This window comes from Epinephelus moara, chromosome 9 (genome assembly GCF_006386435.1).
Source record: "Epinephelus moara isolate mb chromosome 9, YSFRI_EMoa_1.0, whole genome shotgun sequence".
Taxonomy (NCBI): domain Eukaryota; kingdom Metazoa; phylum Chordata; class Actinopteri; order Perciformes; family Serranidae; genus Epinephelus; species Epinephelus moara.
In genome coordinates, this window is record NC_065514.1 from 10,678,626 (window position 1) to 10,699,955 (window position 21,330).

General features: G+C 41.0%; 2 protein-coding genes across 2 annotated transcripts in view; one reads left to right on the forward strand and one right to left on the reverse strand.

Moving 5' to 3' along the window:
* Positions 1 to 2,597: 2,597 nt before the first annotated feature.
* slc31a2 (solute carrier family 31 member 2) lies at positions 2,598 to 11,205 on the forward strand. Its single transcript, XM_050052907.1, has 4 exons — positions 2,598 to 3,050; positions 7,006 to 7,072; positions 7,512 to 7,740; positions 9,721 to 11,205. The coding sequence occupies exons 1-4, from the start codon at positions 3,042 to 3,044 to the stop codon at positions 9,884 to 9,886; spliced, it is 471 nt and encodes a 156-aa protein (XP_049908864.1). The 5' UTR covers positions 2,598 to 3,041; the 3' UTR covers positions 9,887 to 11,205.
* Positions 11,206 to 11,223: 18 nt separating this feature from the next.
* niban2a (niban apoptosis regulator 2a) overlaps positions 11,224 to 21,330 on the reverse strand; it is a 36,055-nt gene continuing 25,948 nt past the window's right edge. Inside the window, exons 9-14 of the mRNA XM_050052905.1 lie at positions 19,551 to 19,738; positions 17,949 to 18,104; positions 17,602 to 17,715; positions 17,149 to 17,256; positions 14,944 to 15,055; positions 11,224 to 14,815 (exon numbers count right to left, since the gene is read on the reverse strand). Of these exons, the coding sequence (XP_049908862.1) occupies positions 13,914 to 14,815; positions 14,944 to 15,055; positions 17,149 to 17,256; positions 17,602 to 17,715; positions 17,949 to 18,104; positions 19,551 to 19,738 (1,580 nt within the window). The 3' untranslated portion in view covers positions 11,224 to 13,913. The remainder of the gene's footprint in view (positions 14,816 to 14,943; positions 15,056 to 17,148; positions 17,257 to 17,601; positions 17,716 to 17,948; positions 18,105 to 19,550; positions 19,739 to 21,330) is intronic.

Below are 21,330 nucleotides of genomic sequence, written 5' to 3' on the forward strand. Positions count from 1 at the left end.
TTAGTGAGACGAGAATCCTTCTGAAATTTCAGTTGGTGCAGATTATGAACATACATGTGCACAACATGGCACTTTTTACAGTTTGCATGGATTTGTGGGTGCACATCTACTGTACGTGTGCCTGTGTAAGTGGGTCTGTTTTCACTTAAAGGTATACTGTGCAGGATTGGTTGCTGTTTGTTAGCATGCTCACCAGGGAAAGTGAGTAAAAGCCAATTTTTTACAATTTTGTGGCTTCCTCTTGGATGTCTGATGCTTCACCCGGTCGCTACCTTTTTTTAAAAATGAGAAAAATGCCCTGACACTTCCAGTGGGCCCTACGTGATGATGAGAGGGATTACTTCTATATGAGACTATCTGTTGTTTCTAAGGGAAATCCTGCATAGCATATCTTTAAACTCCATTTCTAACTGGTTCATGACTCAGCGTTTGTGTTAAATTATCTGAAGTTTTTCTTTGCCTGTGTACATGGGCTGGGTGATATTTTACAACTTAAAGTGTAACCATATTATGATATGATCTTATTATGTTATCACTCCCTTGCCCAAATTAATTAATCTCAGCAAGCTGTAATTTTAATATGAACAAAATGACTGACAGAAGGTTTTGTTATGCACAGTTTGCAGAGTTTAATCTGATTTACAGTGGACCACCCTTCAGTGATTGCATCTGATTTTGCATATATTTGTCATATTCTGTTTTACCTTGATGACAGTAAATGTCCTTGTTTATGTAATAATGATTTGACCCATGTCACCCAGCCCAACAGTGTTGCAAAAGCGTCAGCACATATTCATTGTCACTTTTCTGTGGGAAACTACGACCACTGAAAATCTTAAGCACAACTGCTCTGACGAATGTTTGTGTCACTGTAAATGTGTTTCTCTTGTTTTATCACATTTTAGTACAATCTCAAAGTCATTCTGTGAATTTAGAACAAGATCTCAGTGCTGGTGTCGGCTCCTGACTGCAAATCACGTTGCCACGTTTCTCCGGAAATTGTATTTCATTTTGTGAGGCTCATCAGCTTTGAAATTTTCTCCCAAAAAAACTACTGTTACCATTAGAAACCTGACAGTCCCCCAAACTACTTCTGACTCTACATTATTGTAAATGCATGCCTTAAACAATCTGGACTCCCGCCACCTCTTACAGGATCTTGTGATGGACTTTTTCTTTTTCCTCTGTCAGCGAGGACGTCAGGATGTGCTCGTGCAGCTCTTCCTGTTCCGTCTCCTGTGGACTGTGCCAAGTGCACTTGATGTATACAAATGTAGCTTTTAAAAAACAGTGAGGAAACTGGACCTTAGACCTGTTGGACTTTTGTTTTTATTCTTGTTTTAGAAAATATGTGCAATTCCTCTCATCTCCAAGAACGCTGCAGCAGCAACTCCCTGAAGTCATGTCACGCTGCCTTTATCGATCCTGATTCTGTTGAAATCTTCTCCACCAAAAGGTACTATAGCTTTATGAAGCCCCACTTGTTCTGTGTTTTTATTTTTCATTCTTTCCCCCCTCACATATTGATGAGTGGTGTCTGGTTTTGTATTTTTCTACTTGTAAACTGTTTACAGGTGCAGTATGCAGATACTAATAGTAGCACCTCGATCAGTAAATGTAATATTTCAACATACAGTGCAGAATCACATCAGAGTTGTACTGTACAGTATAACAATAAAATTTTGTTAATAAAATGTTTTTGTTGCTTATGTGGACAGAGTCAGCTTATTTATATAACTTATTTTCCTTTTCTTTTGAGCATGATACCATCTTTCAACAACAAGGCAATTTAAAGTGTGTCACATAAAAGCAAACATTTCTATTTATTCAGACGTAGACATTGGGTGAGAGGCGGGGTACACCCTGGACAGGTCACCAGACTATCACAGGGCTGACATAGAGACGGACAACCATTCACACCTATGGACAATTTAGAGTCACCAGTTAACCTGCATGTCTTTGGACTGTGGGAGGAAGCTGGAGTACCCAATGAAAACCCACGCTGACACAGGGAGTACACGCAAATTCCGCACAGGAGGGCTCCCCCACCCAGGGGTTCGAATCCCCCACCCCTGGTTCGAACCAGTGACCCTCTTGCTGTGATGCGACTGCTAACCACTGCACTACCGTGCCGTAGATAACTGCACAGTATTTCAGTAAACAATACTGTATGATGAAATTTCCCAAAATGTAAATATTGCATCTGTTAAGGATTAGGATTTAGCAAAATAATAATAATATATCTGATGTGGTTTGGTAGGTTGATATGATTTTCATAATAAAAAAAAACATAGTAAGCACAAAGTAACCCCACATTAAAATCTTTGAACAATTATATAAAATTATTATTAAATTACATTAAATGTATTATTTAATCAGAATTCTTTTTATATTTTCTGTCTTCCAATATTAATCAGCCTCCTTCCTTTTTTTTTTCTTTTTTTTTTATTGATTTATACATTTTATTTAATTTATTTTATTTTAGTTTTTGCCTTTGATAGTACAAAAAAAAATGCAAGTAGCCGAAAAAGTACGAATCCCTTCGGCTACCTCCGTCTGTCACGTGATCCAAGTATTTTTGGCGAAGATGTGATTTGCGCATGCGCACTACCTCGAATCAGTGTCCAGCGCTCCAACGGCTACATTTGTCGGCTAATATCAACTAAACGTCTTTTATAATGCAAATTATGGTCAGTTGTACCCATCCTGCTCGATAACAGTTGGGTTCCGGACGACTTTTACGGAATTTAATAACCATTTCGATTTATTATTCGCACTACGCCTTCGTTCCCAGTTGCTGAAAAACTCCACTACCCGTCAGCCCTCTGTTTATTGTCTGAAGCCAGGAGGTAGCTTCATTCCTGCTGCACTATCTGAGCAGCTGTGCACACTGGCTGCTGAGGTACAATTGAGAAATTGCTCCTACCTTATTGACTGCACTCGAGCACCAGCTGTTGCCCGGACTGTGAGCCGTCTGTGATGGGGAACTGGAGTCAATAACCGCTGCAACCGTGTGTTAGCCTGAGCTCAGCAAGTTCACCATGATGTCCGTAAGTTGGGTGTTTGTTTGTCGCAGGATCATGTAACAGTATTTCACATGTTATTCTGCATTTGAAATATGTCCCTACATGTTAAAATGTGGCGTTCAGCGTGTGGAAATCTGATATTGACTATAGGGAGCAGACCATAATAACCCCACAGTAATATAGTGAATGCTTAAACCTGTTGACCCACTTAGACAGCAGTGTTTCCAGTTGGGGAAGTGGGGGAGAAGTTAGCACAGCCTGTCACAACTTGAAACATCTATGACACCTTTAGGCTAGTTTCAATAGCTAATTTTAATGTTGCCTGGCTTTTTCCAAAACAAAGCATTGTTTTTAAGAATTTTAATATGTGTTTTTCCTTCCTGTCAGGCAGCCATAGCGAGCAGAAACTGCATTAGCTCACACCCACATGGCTTTGATAAGAATAAGAAATGAAATACCAAGTATGATAGTCTGGGTGGGAATCACCAGAGGATCCACGATACGATATTATCACCATAGTTAAGCGGCAATACAGTAATATTGCGATAAAATATATTGTGATATATTTCCTTTTTAACTGTAAATTATGTTCCCTGAGGAAAACTTTGAATCTTATTAGATAAAACAGATGTTGGCAGTCTGTTCATCTCACTTCAGCCATTTTCTATTTGCAGCAAAATGCATGCAGTGGACTGAAAAAGCAATATATGATATTCTTCTAGTAGGCTACCTAATTTAAAGTTTAGTTTGTATTTGTAATATTGATCATCTTGGCAATGTGTGATGATATGATATTGCCACACAAAAATACTGCGATACTATGCTGTATCGATTTTTCTCTAGCCCCTTTGTGTCATCCATGTAACACTAATCGTAACACACGAGAGGCACAAACTATAAATAGTTTACATGCATTGTGTGCTGTATGTATAGCGATTTCTGTCATTTTACTCAATCATATGCACATTATTTGAATTCAAACTCATCCTGTATTGCAGTCAGATTTTCAATGCACCAATGCACTTTTAATGATGAATGTGTCTTAATATGTTAATGTTGGAATGACAATTAGATCAAAAGTACAGCTTGTACCTCAAGCATATTTCAAGACTTTGCATAAGTTAGTTGGCATTTGCTTTTGACATGAATGTCAACCCACAGCTGTGAAAATGAAACGTACAGCCCAAGTGTAAAGTACGTGTTGGCTTAAGCGTCCTAAAGTACCTGCACTGTCCTGTGAATGTGTACTGAACATGTTTGCAGTCTCAACATTCACCTTGCAAACAAGCCTGTGGTTTTCTCAGGCGGTAAGATAAGCTGACAATAATCACTGGGCCTGGCCTTGAGTTGGACTGTTGACTCAAGTTGTCTATATTTGGCTTTCACGCTACCTCAAATGTTTCTGTTCTCTGCATCACTCTTGCAGTACTTATGCACTTTTTACATGTTGCTTTGACATTTAACTATATTTAAAGGGACAGTACATGTTTTCCTTGTAGCTGTAGTGCTATTTATCAATCTAGAATGTTTTGGTGTGAGTTGCAGAGTGTTTGAGATATCGGCTGTAGAGATGTCTGCCTAGATGTCTCTTGGCTTGTGGTGAGACATTTGAAAAATTCAACAGCAATGTCTCGATGTAGAAATCATGAAGCAGTTACTCAAGATAATCCACAGATCTCACCATGAGCAGTTTCATGCAGGAACTAGTCTATGTCTATCGAGCTAAACCCGCCAACGTGAACGACATTCAGTTGTTCAAGTTCAGGAGTCTCTCTGTCAGTGTCACAAGTTTCTACAAGTCTGACATAAAACTGAAAATAACGAGTGAGTTAACGGTCATTATTCTTCAGAACCAGTCCTTCCTTTTTTCCGTCTCTCACATCTAATCCAATAGAATCTTGTTTTTGAAGGATTTTGTAGGGATTTCTATTTCTAACACCATACTCACCAAGTAAATTGCTGGGATTTGGGAGCATGATGACATCACTAAAAATAAGTCTGACAGGGCAAGAGAGCTGAGCAGTCAGACAATCAGTGAGGGTTTAAACAAACCACAATGAATAAGATTGATTGATGGATAAAATTTTAACCCATACTTATTGTTGTAAACATCCGTCACAGTTTACAGACCAACTTCCTGGTGCAATGAAGGATTGTTACCGACATTACAGGTGCACAAACTGTTGGTTTTCCCTCCACATATATTGGCTTTGATCATCTGGCTTAAAGCCTGTTTTCTCATCTCACTCCTTGTGTTTTCTGCCCTGTCAGACTTTATTATGGTGATGTTATCATAAGATTTAATCAGACATCCTGGTCATATGATATAATGCACCTCAAACCCCCGAACCAAAAACATGCTTCTCAAAATCTTTTTGGTCAAAAAAAATAAAGAAAGAAAGAGAGAAATGCCTATCACATGTTCTCAGAGGTCAAGGTAACATCTTTAAATTGCTTGTTTTGTCCAGCTAACGGTCCAGAAGCCCAATAAATACATTTTAGTACAATGTAGGAGAGAATCCTCACATTAGAGCACCTCAAACCAGAGTTTACTCAGCCCGATAAATTATTTAAATGACAAATGGATTATTAGAATCGCCAGCTAATATTCACTTGATCGACCAAATGATTCATTGACTTGGAATGTCAAGGTTGTAGGTTTGATGTCAAGTCAACCTTCACCAGTGTGCAGCTGGTGGGAGAAAGTCATGCCAGGACAGGTGGTGAATTAGCAGGGAGGAGAAGGAAAGAGCCTGGCAGGGATTGGGCAGCAGGCTGAGGGCTGAGTAACGGACACACACACACAAACAGCACATTCCTCTGTCAGTCTGCAGTCACAGGGCAGAACAGAGTGTGCTTTTGTGGGACAATACATCCTGTAAGTGTGGGGCAAGACCAGCTGAATGGATATTTGTTCAGAACAGAATGAAGTTAGCTTTTTTATTTTTTATTTAAGGAATCCAAAAAATGATATGTAGAACAGATAAGGGTTTGACTGCGTCATAAAAGAATATGGAGATAATTCTGCTTGCAGAAAGTGTTAATTTCCTGCAAGACAACTGAAGAAACACAAGTAGTAGAGCACCACTTCTTCCATGGATCCATCCATCCATCCATTTTCATCCGCCTATCCAGGGCTGGGTCGTGGGGGCAGCAGGCTGAGCAAAGCACCCCAGACGTCCCTCTCCCCAGCAACGCTTTCCAGCTCCTCCTGGGGGACCCCAAGGCGCTCCCAGGCCAGACGAGATATGTAATCCCTCCAGCGTGTTCTGGGTCTTCCCCAGGGCCTCCTACCAGTGGGACGTGTCCGGGACACCTACAGCGGGAGGCGCCCAGGAGGCATCCTAGTCAGATGCCCGAACCACCTCAACTAATCCCTTTAGACGCGAAGGAGCAGCAGCTCTACTCCGAGCTCCCTCGAGATGTCAGAGCTCCTTAACCTATCTCTAAGGCTGAGCCCAGCCACCTCACGGAGGAAATTCATTTCCGCAGCTTATATCCGCAATCTCATTCACTCACATCACTACCCAGAGCTCATGACCATAGGTGAGGATTGGGGCGTAGATGGACAAGTAAATCAAGAGCTTTGCCTTCTGGCTCAGCTCCCTCTTCACCACAATGGACCAAACTCTGGGTGGGGGGGCCCTCTGTGGGGAGTTTGCATGCTCTCCTCGTCTCAGCATGGGTTTTCTCTGGGTACTCTAGCTTCCTCCCACAGTCCAAAGACATGCAGTTTAGGTTAATTGGTGATTCTAAAATGGCCGTAGGTGTGAATGTGAGCATGTTGTCTGTCTCTATGATAGTGAGTCAGGCGACCTGTTGAGGGTGTACCCTGCCTTTCACACCCTCACCCTAACACCCTCATCTCACAGGCCTCGGTGCAACCGCACCGCCTGCACTGTCTATATTTATGCCCCTGGTACAACTGGCAACCATTTCGAGGTTTTAATATTCTCCTCTTTTTTTTTTTTTTCTTAAGATGACGTTTGGGGTGTCAACCAGCGTGACACTGCTGTTTGACTTCTGGGATGTGCACGGACCCGCAGGTAAGACGAAGAGTGTCGAACATCGTCTTCACTTCACAGGAGTTGGAATGGATCTCTTCCAGTAGTTGTAATTCCTTAGAACCAGTTCATCTGGTTAAAACATACTGCAGTGTTGTGTCAACAGACACTGTCCTTTTTCCTTGTTACTCAGGAAGAGTTTACAGAACAGCTCACCCAGGGGTGAATATAGATTGAAGTTCTTGCCATTGCTACTATCCCAACTTTTACATCCTCATATTGTTCTCCTTCTGTCCCCAGCTTCATGCATCCATAAAAACACACATTACATTTTTTAACACCTCTGTGGTATGAAAAGAAATTAGACACATGACATCATGTAAAGCAATTGACAATTTCTTGTTTTAAGTTTGAAGAAAAATCAGCTCTGAGTCCAGCTCTGTGAGATAAATATGTGTGTGTGGTGTGTTTGTGTCTCCAGGGATGGTGCTGTCAGTGTTTGTGGTTCTGCTGCTGACAGTCTTCTACGAGGTGCTCAAAGTGTGGAGGGTGTGGCTGGGGACCAGTTCCAAACTGGCTCAGCCTCAGTCTGCGTACGCTGCCCCTCCGTCCAGTCGCAGCGACAGCATCTCTGTGCTGGAAAGCAGCCCCTCTGAGTCCTCGCTGACCCCCATTGAGTCACAACCTCCCACTCGAATCACCAGAAACAGGTCAGGATCCTCGTGACTTTAGAAAATGATGATGATGCAGACATCTACGTTTGCTTTCTGATTTGGTCTTATCACGCCAAACCACAGCTAGGCCTACATACCTTTGTGACTCAGCCTTCTTGTACGGGTACTCCTCTCCTATTTTGGCTTCCTCCTGCACTGGAAATGCTCCTGGTACTGCTCTCATAGATTGTCATATTTGCTTTGCAAAGATTCCCAATCTATGTTTTCTGCTGCCTTTACCGCCTTGAACTAATGTGTTACCTTCAGGAACAGTTCAAATTTGTTGTTGGTCCAAGCAAAGAAATCTTTGTTCTCACTTTTAGAAGGAAGAACTCCGTATTATTTTCTGTAACTAAGCAACCAACCGCAGGCAATCTACTTTGTGTTTACCATTACGGGTGTGATCAGTGTACGTGAACGTGTTTTCAGGCATGTTAGTGTGGTCCGAGATTATTTCTGTAATGGTGCTAAAATACTCATGAGTAAGGAGATTGTTTTCTAGTTTTAAAAGTTTTACAATTATAACATAATGGTGTGGATGCAGTTAAGTAAAGTTGCACACATGTAATCTACAAAGTGATAATTTGGCTTTTCTCATATATTTTACTGCAACATGTAAATAATGGAATACAAGATTATACTGTAAAGAAAATAAACTTTTTGGAAGCAGATCAAATGACAATCACTGCATTGCTAGAAGTCAGAAAAGTATGGAAACCCATTTCTGCCAGTAAAGAGAAAAAACAAGCTCATGGTAAGAATTTATCTCACAATTTTAATTTAGAATTTATTTCAGTCTGCAAATAGAAATAAGAACATCATGTATTAATCTACAAATTCATGTAAGTAAAGTCACAGCTTCTCACAGAAAATGGCAGATACTTAAATAATACAGAGCAAAACATTACAATAAAGTAATTTAACATTAACTAAGACGCTTCTGAGGTCCGAAAAAGGTGTAGGCTGAAGCTACAGCTTATAACACTGACCCTTTTAACAGCACATCATATTCAGCAATCAACAAAACAAATCAAAAACAGGCAAACAAGGCAACATAGCAACAACAGAAAAGAGAAAAACAACTTACAAAAGGCAACTTAAGTTCCTGTACCCTGGTCTTTTACATCCATTACGTCCATTTTCATATTTGATCAATACGTCATTTTTAACATTCTGTTCCTCACTACAACTGTTCCATGAACTCTCTCCTTTAACTGAGATACTATGTAGTTCGCCACTGGTCCTCACCAATAGTTTCTGAATATAGAAATAGCATGTTGACTTTTTCTCTTGTGAAACCACTCTTGGATATTTTCAGGTAATTATTGTTTTTTTTGCCCTGTACATAATTGACAGGAAGAATCCATATTTGTACCTTTTAATCTCATAATTTTGACTTTGTATGTCAAAATATTGACTATACATGTGTGGTTTTCCAAAGTCATGACTCACTTTTTAAGAAAAGAAAAAAATCTGTCACTGGCGGAAATGGGTTTCCGTAGAAAATCAATCTGATCTCCTACATGAAAAAGCAGTTGAATTTTTGGTGCTTTCTTGACCCTGTCCAAGCACTTTGTGTTTGTTAAATCAAACATTAAGAATTCAGTGATTTCGGTGAGTTTTTTATGTTTGTCATTTGTGTTAAGCAGCACCACTGCAGTAATATGTGAGCTTCATATCACCCTGCAGCTCTCTTTTGTAGCTGTGTGTGATATTCTTTGTGTTTATCTTGGTACCTGCGTTAAGAGTGAGTTTAGCATTTCTCACGCTAGACGTATGTAAGACTGAACATTGTCCTTTCTTTCTGTTAAATGGTTTAACTGTCACCTAATCTGTCACGATTGAACCCAAAATCAATATGTAACTTTGTCTTGCAACATCGGTAACATCCTGACAGTGTATGAGGCAAAGATCCTCTCATACTTATGTAATGTACCTGGTGTAACCAACTCATGTATTCCTCTCTTTCCTCTGCAGTGTGTTGCTGCATGGTATCCAGACAGTCCTCCACATACTGCAGGTGACTCTGGGCTACATGCTGATGCTGTGCGTCATGTCCTACAACACCTGGATCTTCCTCGGGGTCATCGTGGGATCAGCCCTCGGCTATTTCATCTCATTCCCTCTCCTAGGTAAAACCTGACGGTCAAGACAGTGCACACAGAGGACAGCTTGTTTCCCCCTTGAGTTAAAAGGACCGCATGCTCTGGATACTACACATGGGAAACTTGACTAATATCAGCGTGTCGTTCCTTTGCCCTCTGGCACAGTTAGCATTTGTGAACATTTTAACACTGAGAGGGCACGAGAGGGGAATTCTTTGTATGCTGAAGGATGAGCTGCACAACGCTAACGCACACTACAGTTGCTTTAACTCTTCTGGATCTGGAAACTGAAACTTTTTCACGCACAAAATCATTCTGATGTCCAACACCAGTTTCAGACTTTGTGTTATGGCCTCCGGATTCAGTTGTTAACTTGGAAACTGGAAATACAAAGTTTAACATTTGTCTTACACCAAAGACACCACTGTGTACGATTTTAGCATTTGTAAGTTTTTCTTTACTGATAAAGGGACATCATATTCTGTTTCTAAGGCTTAGTCTTGATAGTCTACTCACACAGCAAACATCTAAGAGAACAATGCCAGTAGAAAGAAGATTTTAGTCTGGAGGGGAGGGAGTGCTGCTTGCTTAAACTCTTTTCTTTTTTGTTTGCTTATCCTAAAATGCATCCCAATCTTCCACAGCTGACAGACAACACAGCTCAGAGATGGAAAGTCATGCGTAGCTTGTGGCATATTATGGTTATTTCTGAAATTGTGTTTTTCTGGTTGACCTTGGCAGACTTTTTAAACTACTACGCTGCATTTTACTAAACAGTTCAAGGTGTTATGACACTACAGATTGTCAAAAAATAGATTTCATGTCAGTTATAAAAGACTAACTCTTGACTATTTTGACAAGACACTCCTATGGCTTTAAAGTGGAACTCATCCTAAAGACTTCTATTTTTGAATGCTTAAAAAGCAACGTTTTGTGATTTGAACCAACAACAGTGGATTATTTGTCCCTCTTCAGTATTTTGGAGTGAAACCTGAAAGTGGACACACACTTGGAACTGAGACTCACAGTCAGATGTCATAAGAAAGGGCTCCGATTCAGGAACTGAATCATGTGATTGCAGCTGGTCAACTTAATGTGTGTCACTGGCTCACTAACCAATCAGAGTCATTGTCACGCATACATCAGGGGTTAGTGAAAGTTGATCATGTGGTTGTGTGGCAATCATTGACAAACCATGGACCTGCAAAGAAAAGAACCTTGCAACAATCTTAACTCTTAACAATAGTAAAAAAATAAAATATGTCTGATGATTTGAGGTGGTTTTCAAACATTTTCTTAGTGATGGTTTTCTGTCACAAGAACTTGAAATAAAAAATAAAGAAGAAAGCTGATGAAATATTACTATTCATCCATCTTTTTTCACATATATTTATTTATTTAAGGAAACAAAAGCACTAAACATACAAGTGGAGCTGCTCACACCAAACAGACTTACAGGTTTTGCAATAAATAAACAGGAGGAGGAGACAGTGGTCCTCCATTGGAAGTAAAAGATCTTGGGTATGAATCTAAAGGCAGCAAACTCAAAAGATCCCCTAGATACAGTGGAAATTTCACAACAGGACACTGACTCAGACAACTGAGAGAAGCAGGAATCACAACTCTCCTCCCAGCGTGTAACATTAGATTGCAGCCTTGTCTGTTGACTACAAATGGTGCAAAAGTGAAATTAAGCCACTTAGTAGAGCGTGTGATGCTGACACCAAAAAATGTGGTAACACTTAGACAGGGACAACGGTTCGCTTAAAGGGACAGTTCACCCCAAAATTAAGAATACAGATTTTCTCTCTTTTCTGTAGAGCTATTTATCAGTCTAGATTGTTTGGGAGTGAGTTGCCGAGTGTTGGAGATATCAGCTGTAGAGATGTCTATCGTCTCTCCAATACAATGAACCTAAATGGCACTCAGCTCGTGGTGCTCAAAGTGCCAGAAAAAAAATCATTTTTTTGTTGGTGTTTTGAGCACCACACACTGAGTGCCACCTAGTGCCATTATATTAAAGAGAATGCCGACATCTGTGCAACTGTTATCTTCAACACTCGGCAACTCACACCAAACAATTATACTGATAAATAGCTCTACAGGTAAGAGGAAAAATATGTATTTTTGATTTTGGGGTGAACTGTCCCTTTAAATTCCTGACAAGAAACTGATATGTAACAAGAAGATTCCTGGGAAGGACTATCTTTTAGTACAAATAACAAAAATTAAGTTGTAAAGTGATATATTTGTACTATTATTTAGCTGAAAATGTATATGTACGTCTGGTATATATCATATAAAGTACAACACTTTAAGTATTTCATATCTATTTGTCCTGGAAAAAGGTTTTCTGTTCTGTTAGTCTGCACATCAAGTGAGCTGAAATTGCAAAAATGTAGTTTATTCCAAACCCTCCTGAGACTCGAACTTTTGTTTGGTATGCATTTTTATTTCTCCAGGTTATTTGGGATCAGTAGCACCTGAGAAGTATAAAAAACTAAACATTGTCAACAATGATTGTGTCCCAATATCCTCAAATAAGACGACGATAACGTCCCAATGTTCTTCAATGAGCTGAAGATAAATTACCAATAACTTTAAATGACTCTAATTAACAGCATCTTCGCTTGTTACTGTTGATAAAATTGTTCAAATGTGTTGTCATATCAAACTACAGGCATTATTAATCATAAATATACAAGTTTCAACCATTAAATTTAACCAGGTTTTATACCTTGTCAACTTTTGCGTTGGCTGCAGACTGACTTGGCAGAGATGGCTAACTAAATAGTTATTTCCAGGAAACTTTTTTGCGCCCTCGAATGAAGTGCTGCCAAATGTATTAGAGGAATATTTATATACACATTTATCATCAGTGTCTCATGTCATGATTTACAGTGACACGACACTGTTAATCTAACACAAACAAATGTCTTCCACAAGGTGAGCATCAGTGATACAGTTTACTTTTTTCTTTTTTTACACAGACAGGGACATAAAACTCCTCTAACAGCCACTTCATCCAAATAACAGGTACAAATATATCATTTTACAACTTTAAAATTTGAACAGATTGGTTTTAAATAGAAAATCATCCCTGTTATGTTTGACTCAGCATACTTACCATGAAGTTGGACAAAATATACACAAGTAATATTTGGAAATACATCAGAAGTCGTCATAAAGAGTTTCCCTCATAATCCCAAAGAGAGTTTCCTCTGGTTACAAGTTCATCAGAAATCCTACAAGTATATGAGCCATTATTGACTGTATCTTGGTCTTCTACACCCACCAGCAAAATGACAAGAAACAATAAGTTTTGGTGTTTTTTTTTTTTTTTTTCCAAAAGAGATGAAACCATCTTACTCATCAAATCACAGTGGAAGTGCAAATCATTCCTGACAGATTGTGCTAAAACATCATGTGTTGAAACATAAAGGCCATTTGTGAATACAGGAAAAGCTTTCCAAGTTAACAAACTACATATGGAAGTTACATTTTACAAAAATAGATACCGGTATATCAAAAAAATAGTAGTGAAAATACACATATGAACCCCCGTACAACATCTAAAGGCTGGTTGTACTGTAGCACCCCCTGCTGCCCAGGTAGAGGCTGTGAATCATTGAAGCCATACATTAAAAAAAGGCCTGACTTCCTGCTGTGTTTACAGACTTTACTGATGTAAACAAACCTTTAACACAACTGGAAAACATTAATAACTTAGATGACGTTCTTGTTTAGACTTTCTCCCTTATTTTGTGAGTTTAAAAAAGCGGATTACCACTTTAAATCCTTGAGATCAGCGTATTAACATAGCATGAAGGTATGTTTTAATTAGTGTCATACACAAAATATGACAAAGCTTTGCATTGAGATTCACTAAGCTGCGTAGAAAGGAACCAACCACCAAAGAAAAAAGTGGGGACGACGGGAGAGTTGGTTTTGGAGTGTGCAATATCAACAACAATACAGTCTTAATTCACTCTCTCCCATTACATGTGACGCACAACCTGCTGTTTCCGTCTCCAGTTTCAGAGTTCTGTTCAGACGATTATCCTCCTACGCTACTGACACTTCCACATCTGCAGGGTCGATAATTTTGTCCTCTCCGTTCAGACCATTTGTAATTGGCTGAGGCTCACTTTCATCCAGCCCCTCATTGGTCGGCGACTGGAAGCCGCTGTCGTTACGCGAGCCGGAGTCTGTAGCCAGTTGTGGCAGCGACGACTCATCTGATTCTGTTGCAGAGACCTCAGCAATCCGTTCACTGTCGTCTTCTTTCACCGCCGTCTCTATCTCCTCAATGGCGTTCTTGATGGCTGCCTCCTCCTGATGCTCCTTATCAGCTTCCTGCTTTTTGCTTCCCACCAGCTGCTCCAGCATTGCTTTTGTGGACGTCTTGTCTCGCACAGATTTCCTGGGGACGTTCACGATGGTGGTGACGTGCGTCACATCCTCCTGCACCCCGTCCTCCGTGGTAAGGGTGCCTGTAGTCTCCTCCGTCCTGTTGGTTTCGTCACTCTCCTCTGCAACTGGAAGCGCCACCTCCACCACAGGGTTAATCAGGTCCCTGATTTCATCCACACTGTCAGGAGACATGGGTTCCTTTGGCAGGTCAGAGTCCTCCTCATCCTCCCCGCCGTCCTCCTCTATGCCCTCGGTCACCTCAGCATCCTCCTCAGGGATGAGCTCCACACCTGGGACCTCCAGGCAGGACTCGAAGGGCAGAGGCATTCCGTCCAGCTGGATCATGGACACCACCTGCTTGCGTCTGCTCCCAGAACCTCCTCCGTCAATACCGCCACCACCAACAGAGTCCTCTGTCTCATCGGCCCCAAACTTAGCAGCCCAGTCCACTCCGGGGTTTTCTCCGAGCAGGTGCAAGTTTGGGTCACTGTTGGTCAGAATGATGCTGTCCCTGTAGAGATTGTGTCTCCTCTGGACAGCTGCCTCCTTCACAGCTGGACAAACAAAGAAAACAGAAGTCACTCACTGTGGTAACAAGTATGTTTGGTGATATCATTTATAACTACCACTTCTATTGTCACGGCAGCAGTAGTTTCTAAATATTTTTGTTTTCACTCCTCACCCATCATTATGTCCTTGGAGACAGACTGCAGCACCACCTCCTCAAACATATTTTCCACCAGCAGGAAACGGGAGAAGTCCTCAAAGATGAGCTCTTTAAAGCGAGGCAGTTCCTGGGAAGGAGAGGGCAGAGATGAGTTTTATAAAGCTCCCAGGAGTCAAATCAGTTAACAGCTTATCACATTTAATGTTTGTGATCCCTTCAGTTAGTGTGCACCTTTGGCAGTTCTGCCCCAGTTATCAGACAGGGCTGAATAAAAGTCACAAGTAAGCGTGGGACGAAATAAAAATATCATGCCACGTATCCAGGACGGAATATTTGCAATTTTTGTTACGATAACCATCAAAATATGTCTAAAGCCTTTAAAACTACACTAAATATACCAGAATCATTTCACTGTTCATTTTTATTGCATCACAGAGAGGACACATTTTTAGTGAACATTTTTTGTAGTGAAAAACAATCTTAAAAGACCAATTTATTTTAGCTATTCAAATTGGAATCATGTCTTGCCTGATTAAGATAAGGTTGGTGCGTGCGTATGCAGCCTGTTTTTGTTAAATCTCTTATCACCTGAGACCTGAACTTTTGTTTGGTATGCATTTTTTATTTCTCCTAGCTATTTGTGATCAGTAGGACCCGATAAGTATAAAAAAATTTGGACCTTGTCTACTTTTGTGTCGGGGTAAGCGACAGACTGACTTGGCAGAGTCGCAGAGATGGCTGCCATTTTGGTTTTACACGGATTAGTGTATTGTGCTCTTACTACCACTAGATGGCACAAACAGTGTCCACAAACAAGGACAACAGGTCTGAGTTAAGTAGAATGAAGTATAAGGTCCAGTAAACCCAAAATGCAATGTCCTCACATGAGGACACAGGGTCTCAGGAGGTTATTGTTGGTTGCCCAGCTGTCTCTTTCGGTGCCACTGGACAGGAGATTCACAATTATCCCTCTAATGGAGAATTCACCACAATCAACGTATTCCAAGTATTTTTCATTGTAATCCACAAAAAAAAAATCATATGTTGTCCCGTCCCTGGTCACAAGCATGGGTGGATTTTAGAGACATTGGGCTCCTGGGCACAGACATGCAAAAGGCCCTGCTACATCTCCTACACTGAAGCAAGACACACATAGACTTTGTAGTTCAATAACCTCTTTTTGTTGGTGCTACACATCTCTTTTAGGTTTTGTGTCTCTTTGTGCTAATTTGTGTGTCCTTGCAGTTGATTTGTGTCACTTTGTAAATGTTTTGGTCTTTTTGTAGTTATTTTTTGTCTGCAGTCCTTTTGCATCTCTTTGTAGTTGTTTTATGTCTCATTTCATGAGTCATTTCATTTTTGCTTTGCATCCCTTTTCATAGTTTCGTGAGTCTCACATATCTCTTTGCAGCTGCTTTGCATCCTTTAGTAGTGTTTATGTCTCTTTATGGTCACTTTATGTTACTTTGTGGTTATTTTGGTCTCTTTCTGGCACGTGTCTCTTTGGATGACATATTGCAAGTGGAGACCAGGGAGTCCCCTGACATTTAGGGCCCATGGGGCCTGTGCCCAGTAGGCCTTTTCAGTAATCTATCCATGGTCCTAAGTATCACTTCCATATATGTTCATGTTATGTTCATGTTCATTGTTGATGTTTTGTTGCAAAATCAACACATTTTTGAGGGATACAAATTTACAAAAGGCAAAAGCAGAGTATTTCACATTTTCTGTGCAATCTGATGGTGTTTTTCTGCCTGCTCAGGAAGGGCCAAAAAACAAAACAGTACTAATAACTCCAAAAGTCCCTTAAACAAGCACTGTAAATTAGAAACAAGACCAGTGCAATCAAAGGTGCTGTCTTGAATTCAGCTGTTCATGTCTCGCCTTATGCTTCTTGTACTGCTGTTCTTAGTAGCCATACTTTCTCTTGTGAGTTTTGACAGTGGCATGGGACGGGTTCAGTGGGTCCTGCACGCTATATTACCAGCTTTGGATATATATCATTTACGATTTTCTTTCCACACTTATGGGAATTTTTATGAAACAGCTTTTGGACCTAAACAAAAGAAAGTTGCTGAAATTCAGAGTACAGTCACCCTTAGAATGTGAAATGGTGGAAAGGTGTCACAATACTGCAAAGACATAATGTATATTATAATACATGCAATTTAACAAGGCCGCTCAGAAAAGTGATTTGAGGTTATGTCGGATGCTACTCACAGGTGAGCAGGATGGCGAGAGCTGCTTCAGCATGTACGGGATGGTGATCTGCAGCAGAGCCTCTCTGAAGAACTTCTTGCGCACTGTGCTGCTGTCGTAATCATATTTCTGACAGGGACAGACCAGAAACACATGTAGAGCTGAGTGACTCGTAAAAGCTTTTTTTCTCATTACACAAAACATTCAAACCTTAGCACCTTCCAGCTGCTTCTGCTAAAATATACAGTATATGCAGATTCTGTTTGACTAATAGATTTCTACTTTTTTTTCTTTCTTTTCTGGCAGGTGGTGAACTGATCCTAAATGTCAGTTTTTAATGTATTATTCTTTGTCCTGTATGTTCTCCAGCTAAAATAGAGGAAACACTTGATGAGGGAACAGTCTTCACTCCATCTTTCATCCATGTTGCCATGTGTTTGTCACCTGTACGCCTTTTAAATTTTTATTTTTTACCTTAAGAACCCTGTCCTGGCATCGCTGGATGTTCTTGCACAAGTCGTCCTCTCCCTGGTTCTCTATAGACTGGTTGAGCAGCTGCTCGAATGTGTACACTGCGTTGTCCATTTGCTGTCAGAATTTAAGAAAAAATCTTAAGTTACACAGCAGCATGAGAAATGGGCTGGTTTATCTTTATTAATTGTAATACTCTTTCTGTCCAGCAGGTGGAAGTAGAGACTTCACCACAGGCAGGACAGGTTACTGTTGTCTTACAGGAACAAGGGAGTGTTTTCAGGCCTCCTCACTGCTTTGTTACGTGCTAAATCTTTGTGTTGTACCAGACAAAAACACTGCTGCCGTACCTCCCTCATGAGAATCTGAGCCCTGCTGATGAACACAGAGGGGCTGGCGACGTCGAACCTCTGCTGCAGCCCCTCCAGATTGAGCTGCTCCACCTTCTCATAGCAGCTCTGCATCTTCACCGGGTGGAAGGCGAGCATGGACAGCCTGTCCATGTGCTGAGGGGAAGACAGAGAGAGGAGGGTGATGGTGATTGAGGTGGTACAAGCATCATAGAAGGAAAATCAAGATCAAAACAGAGAGACAGGTTGAGTTGATTGTTCAGGTCACAGAGAGCAGCTGGGGACACTCCCTGACTTTAAAGAAGCACTGATGTGGCTGAGGCTTCCTAAACAAACACCATCTCTTCATGCACTCTAATAATTTTATTGTGACCAGAAGTCCGGCAATACTCTTTACATTTACAAATAAACACTAAACCAAAGTTAACTCTTACATGGAGAATAATAGAACCCAATTAGTAATTCATCTTTAAAGCACAGGCCTATAGCTTAGCGAGGTTTCTGTCTGTGCTTTGACTCAGTTTTGTCTAAAAAAAAGCAGCATGGGAAACAGATGTAGGAACAAGGGCTGCTTTTTTTGGGAGACAGCAAAATTAATTTCCTGTTACAGCCGATGATGTAAGTAAGAGTGTGTGTTACAGCTACATTAATCCAGGTCTTTTATCTCAACACTGAATCATATGACCGTGTGTAATGTGAATGGGGGTCATGGTAACAAACCCGCAGAGAATTGTCGGCAACTAACATTGCAACCCCACAGCTTAAAGGGACAGTTCACCCCAAAATCATAATTATGTATTTTTGCTCTCACCTTTAGTGCTGTTTATCAGTCTAGATTGTTTTAGTGTGAGCTGCCAAGTGTTGGCGATATCGGCTGTGGAGATGTCTGACTTCTCTCGATTATTATAGAACTAGATGGCACTCGGCTAGTGGTGCTAATGGCGCCAAAAACTACACAGCAATGTCTCCTTCTAGAAATTATGACCAGGTTACTCAAGATAATCCACAGACTTTGTCGTGAGGAGTGTCATATAGGACTATATCACTGTATCACAGTGCAATAGGAGGCGTGCATCTACTGCTAGCTCACCTAGCACCACTGAGCTAGCTAACGTTACAGCTCAGTGGAGGAGGACTCCATTAATGTTTACATCATGTGCTGTCACAAACATGAGCCTCTCGTCCATGAGTAGATGCACTCTTCCTTCTGTGCGGTGATACAGTTGGCTGATGTAGTTCAGCATGAGAGAACATAGTTCACAACAACGTCTGTGGATTATCTTGAGTAACCGGATCATGATTTCTGGAAAGAGACATTGCTGTTGAGTTTTTCAAATGTATTTTTTTTGGCGCTACAGGTAAGAGGAAAAATATATGTTTTTGATTTTGGTGTGAACTGTCCCTTTAAGGTGCTAAGCAAAACAGACAATGGACCTCCCTCTATATTACCATGGCTATCAAACAACTTGTATTGACCTGTGTTACTGGAGATGTAAGATTATTGTAAACAATGCTAACACCTGAATCAAACTATTACCGTACATTAATTCATGCACAGAAAGAAAGGGTTAAGGAATATTTGCAGCAGCAAACATAACTCACATCTCCCAGTTTTTCTTTGCCCCCTCCGTTTAGCGAGTTCTTGCTGATCTCCACCAGCTCCCTGAAGAAAACGTCCCTGACCTCGGAGAAACCTCGGCTGGTGGGCTCCATCAGGGCCTCCAGGATGGAGCTGATGTAGGGCTGGACGTTGGTCCGTAGGAGCTGCTCCGCCTTGGGTAACACCAGGGCTGAAGGCCAGGAGGGACGCAAAGAGAATAGAAGAAAAGAAAATAATCATGGTGAGTTGCTGCAGCTTGTAAACACACTTTGAATGATGATGAAAAGTCAGTCAGGGCATCAAGACAAATAAGGGCATGGCTCTCTGACTTTAGAGGAGCTCTGCAAATATGTAATGACAACACACAGTGTATTACTGATTGCCAGGTTGAAATGTTGGTATGTATGACATTTAGTAAACACTTGTGTCATTTCAATGGAAGCCCAACTCTCGGATACACCCAGTTGCTGGAAGTAGAACCCGTGCTAAAAGAGACAGACTAAATAACACCCACAGCTAGCATTACGACTCTCAAACCTTTGCATTCCCCTCATTTAACCTGCATTGTTTTGTACAGCTGACTTGTAGTTTCGAGTCTTATCTGTGGCATAAAGTCAGAAATATAGAGCAGGTGATGGAATGCAGTTCTGCCACTTTAGCTCAATGGGAAAACAGTGCACATGAAAAATGTGGGCAGCCTGTGCCAAGTGAACTGTTGAATAGGAAAGTGACAGGCTCACTGCTCAAAGGGTGGATGCTGTGGTGCTGTAGAAGCCAGCTAACCCAACACAGTGAGTGACAGCAGACTGAAACACAAAGTGCAGAGAGTCCAACAAGAGCTGGAAAATGTCCGATATGGAGGGAGGTTTAGTTACAGAGGAAAGGAAATGTCCAAACAAACTTGTCAGAAACTTGAGCACTGTGGCGTTATTCAGTGACCAAACTCATCGCTTCGCCGTGCCAATAATCCCCGGACCAAAGAAAGCACAGCTACATCTCACTCAGGCAAACAGTGGGCGAACAATGAAGCGTGCACTTGAGGTAGGGAAGATCATGTTACACGGCACAGCGAGCAGCAAGTGAACTGAGTCATTTTGCATGGCGTGTTGGACACGTATAAACTCAGGTGGTGCTCAGTTAAGGGTAGATTCAGAAATGCCAAATATTTATTTCTGTCTGTCAAAATTGCTTTGTGTGTTTTTTTAATCCCTTTCCTCCTTCTGTTCTAACTAAATTTCCTCCCTGGATCTTACTTCATTTAATAAAACCATGTTACACTGGAGTCCTGTTACTTCTCTCTCACTACAGGCATCCACAGCTTTGATACTGTAGATTAGTATCATGGTTTCAGTTGTTTTTACAGTTGATCCCCAGGTGTATGGGTTAAAATTGGGCTACATTGGGGCGTCGGTAGAGTAGTGGATAGTGCCGGCGCCCCATGTACAGAGGCATTGCCTCGCTGCAGCGGCCACGAGTTCAAATCCGGCTCGCGGCCCTTTGCTGCATGTCAGTCCCCACTCTCTCTCTGTCTCCCCATTTCACCCTCTGTCCTGTCAATAAAGGCAAAAAGCCAATAAAAATAATCTTTAAAAAAAAAATTGGGCTACATTTGGTTAACATAATGGTTATGTGGACAAATAAACCTTCAAAGCACATTTAACCCATAGACCTAGGTGTCAAAATGTATTTCCTGTGGAAAAAGTGGGGTGGGGATTGATCATCACTCATCTCTACCTCATGGTGGGAACAATTTTCCGACCACAGACTGCTGGACAATGCAAA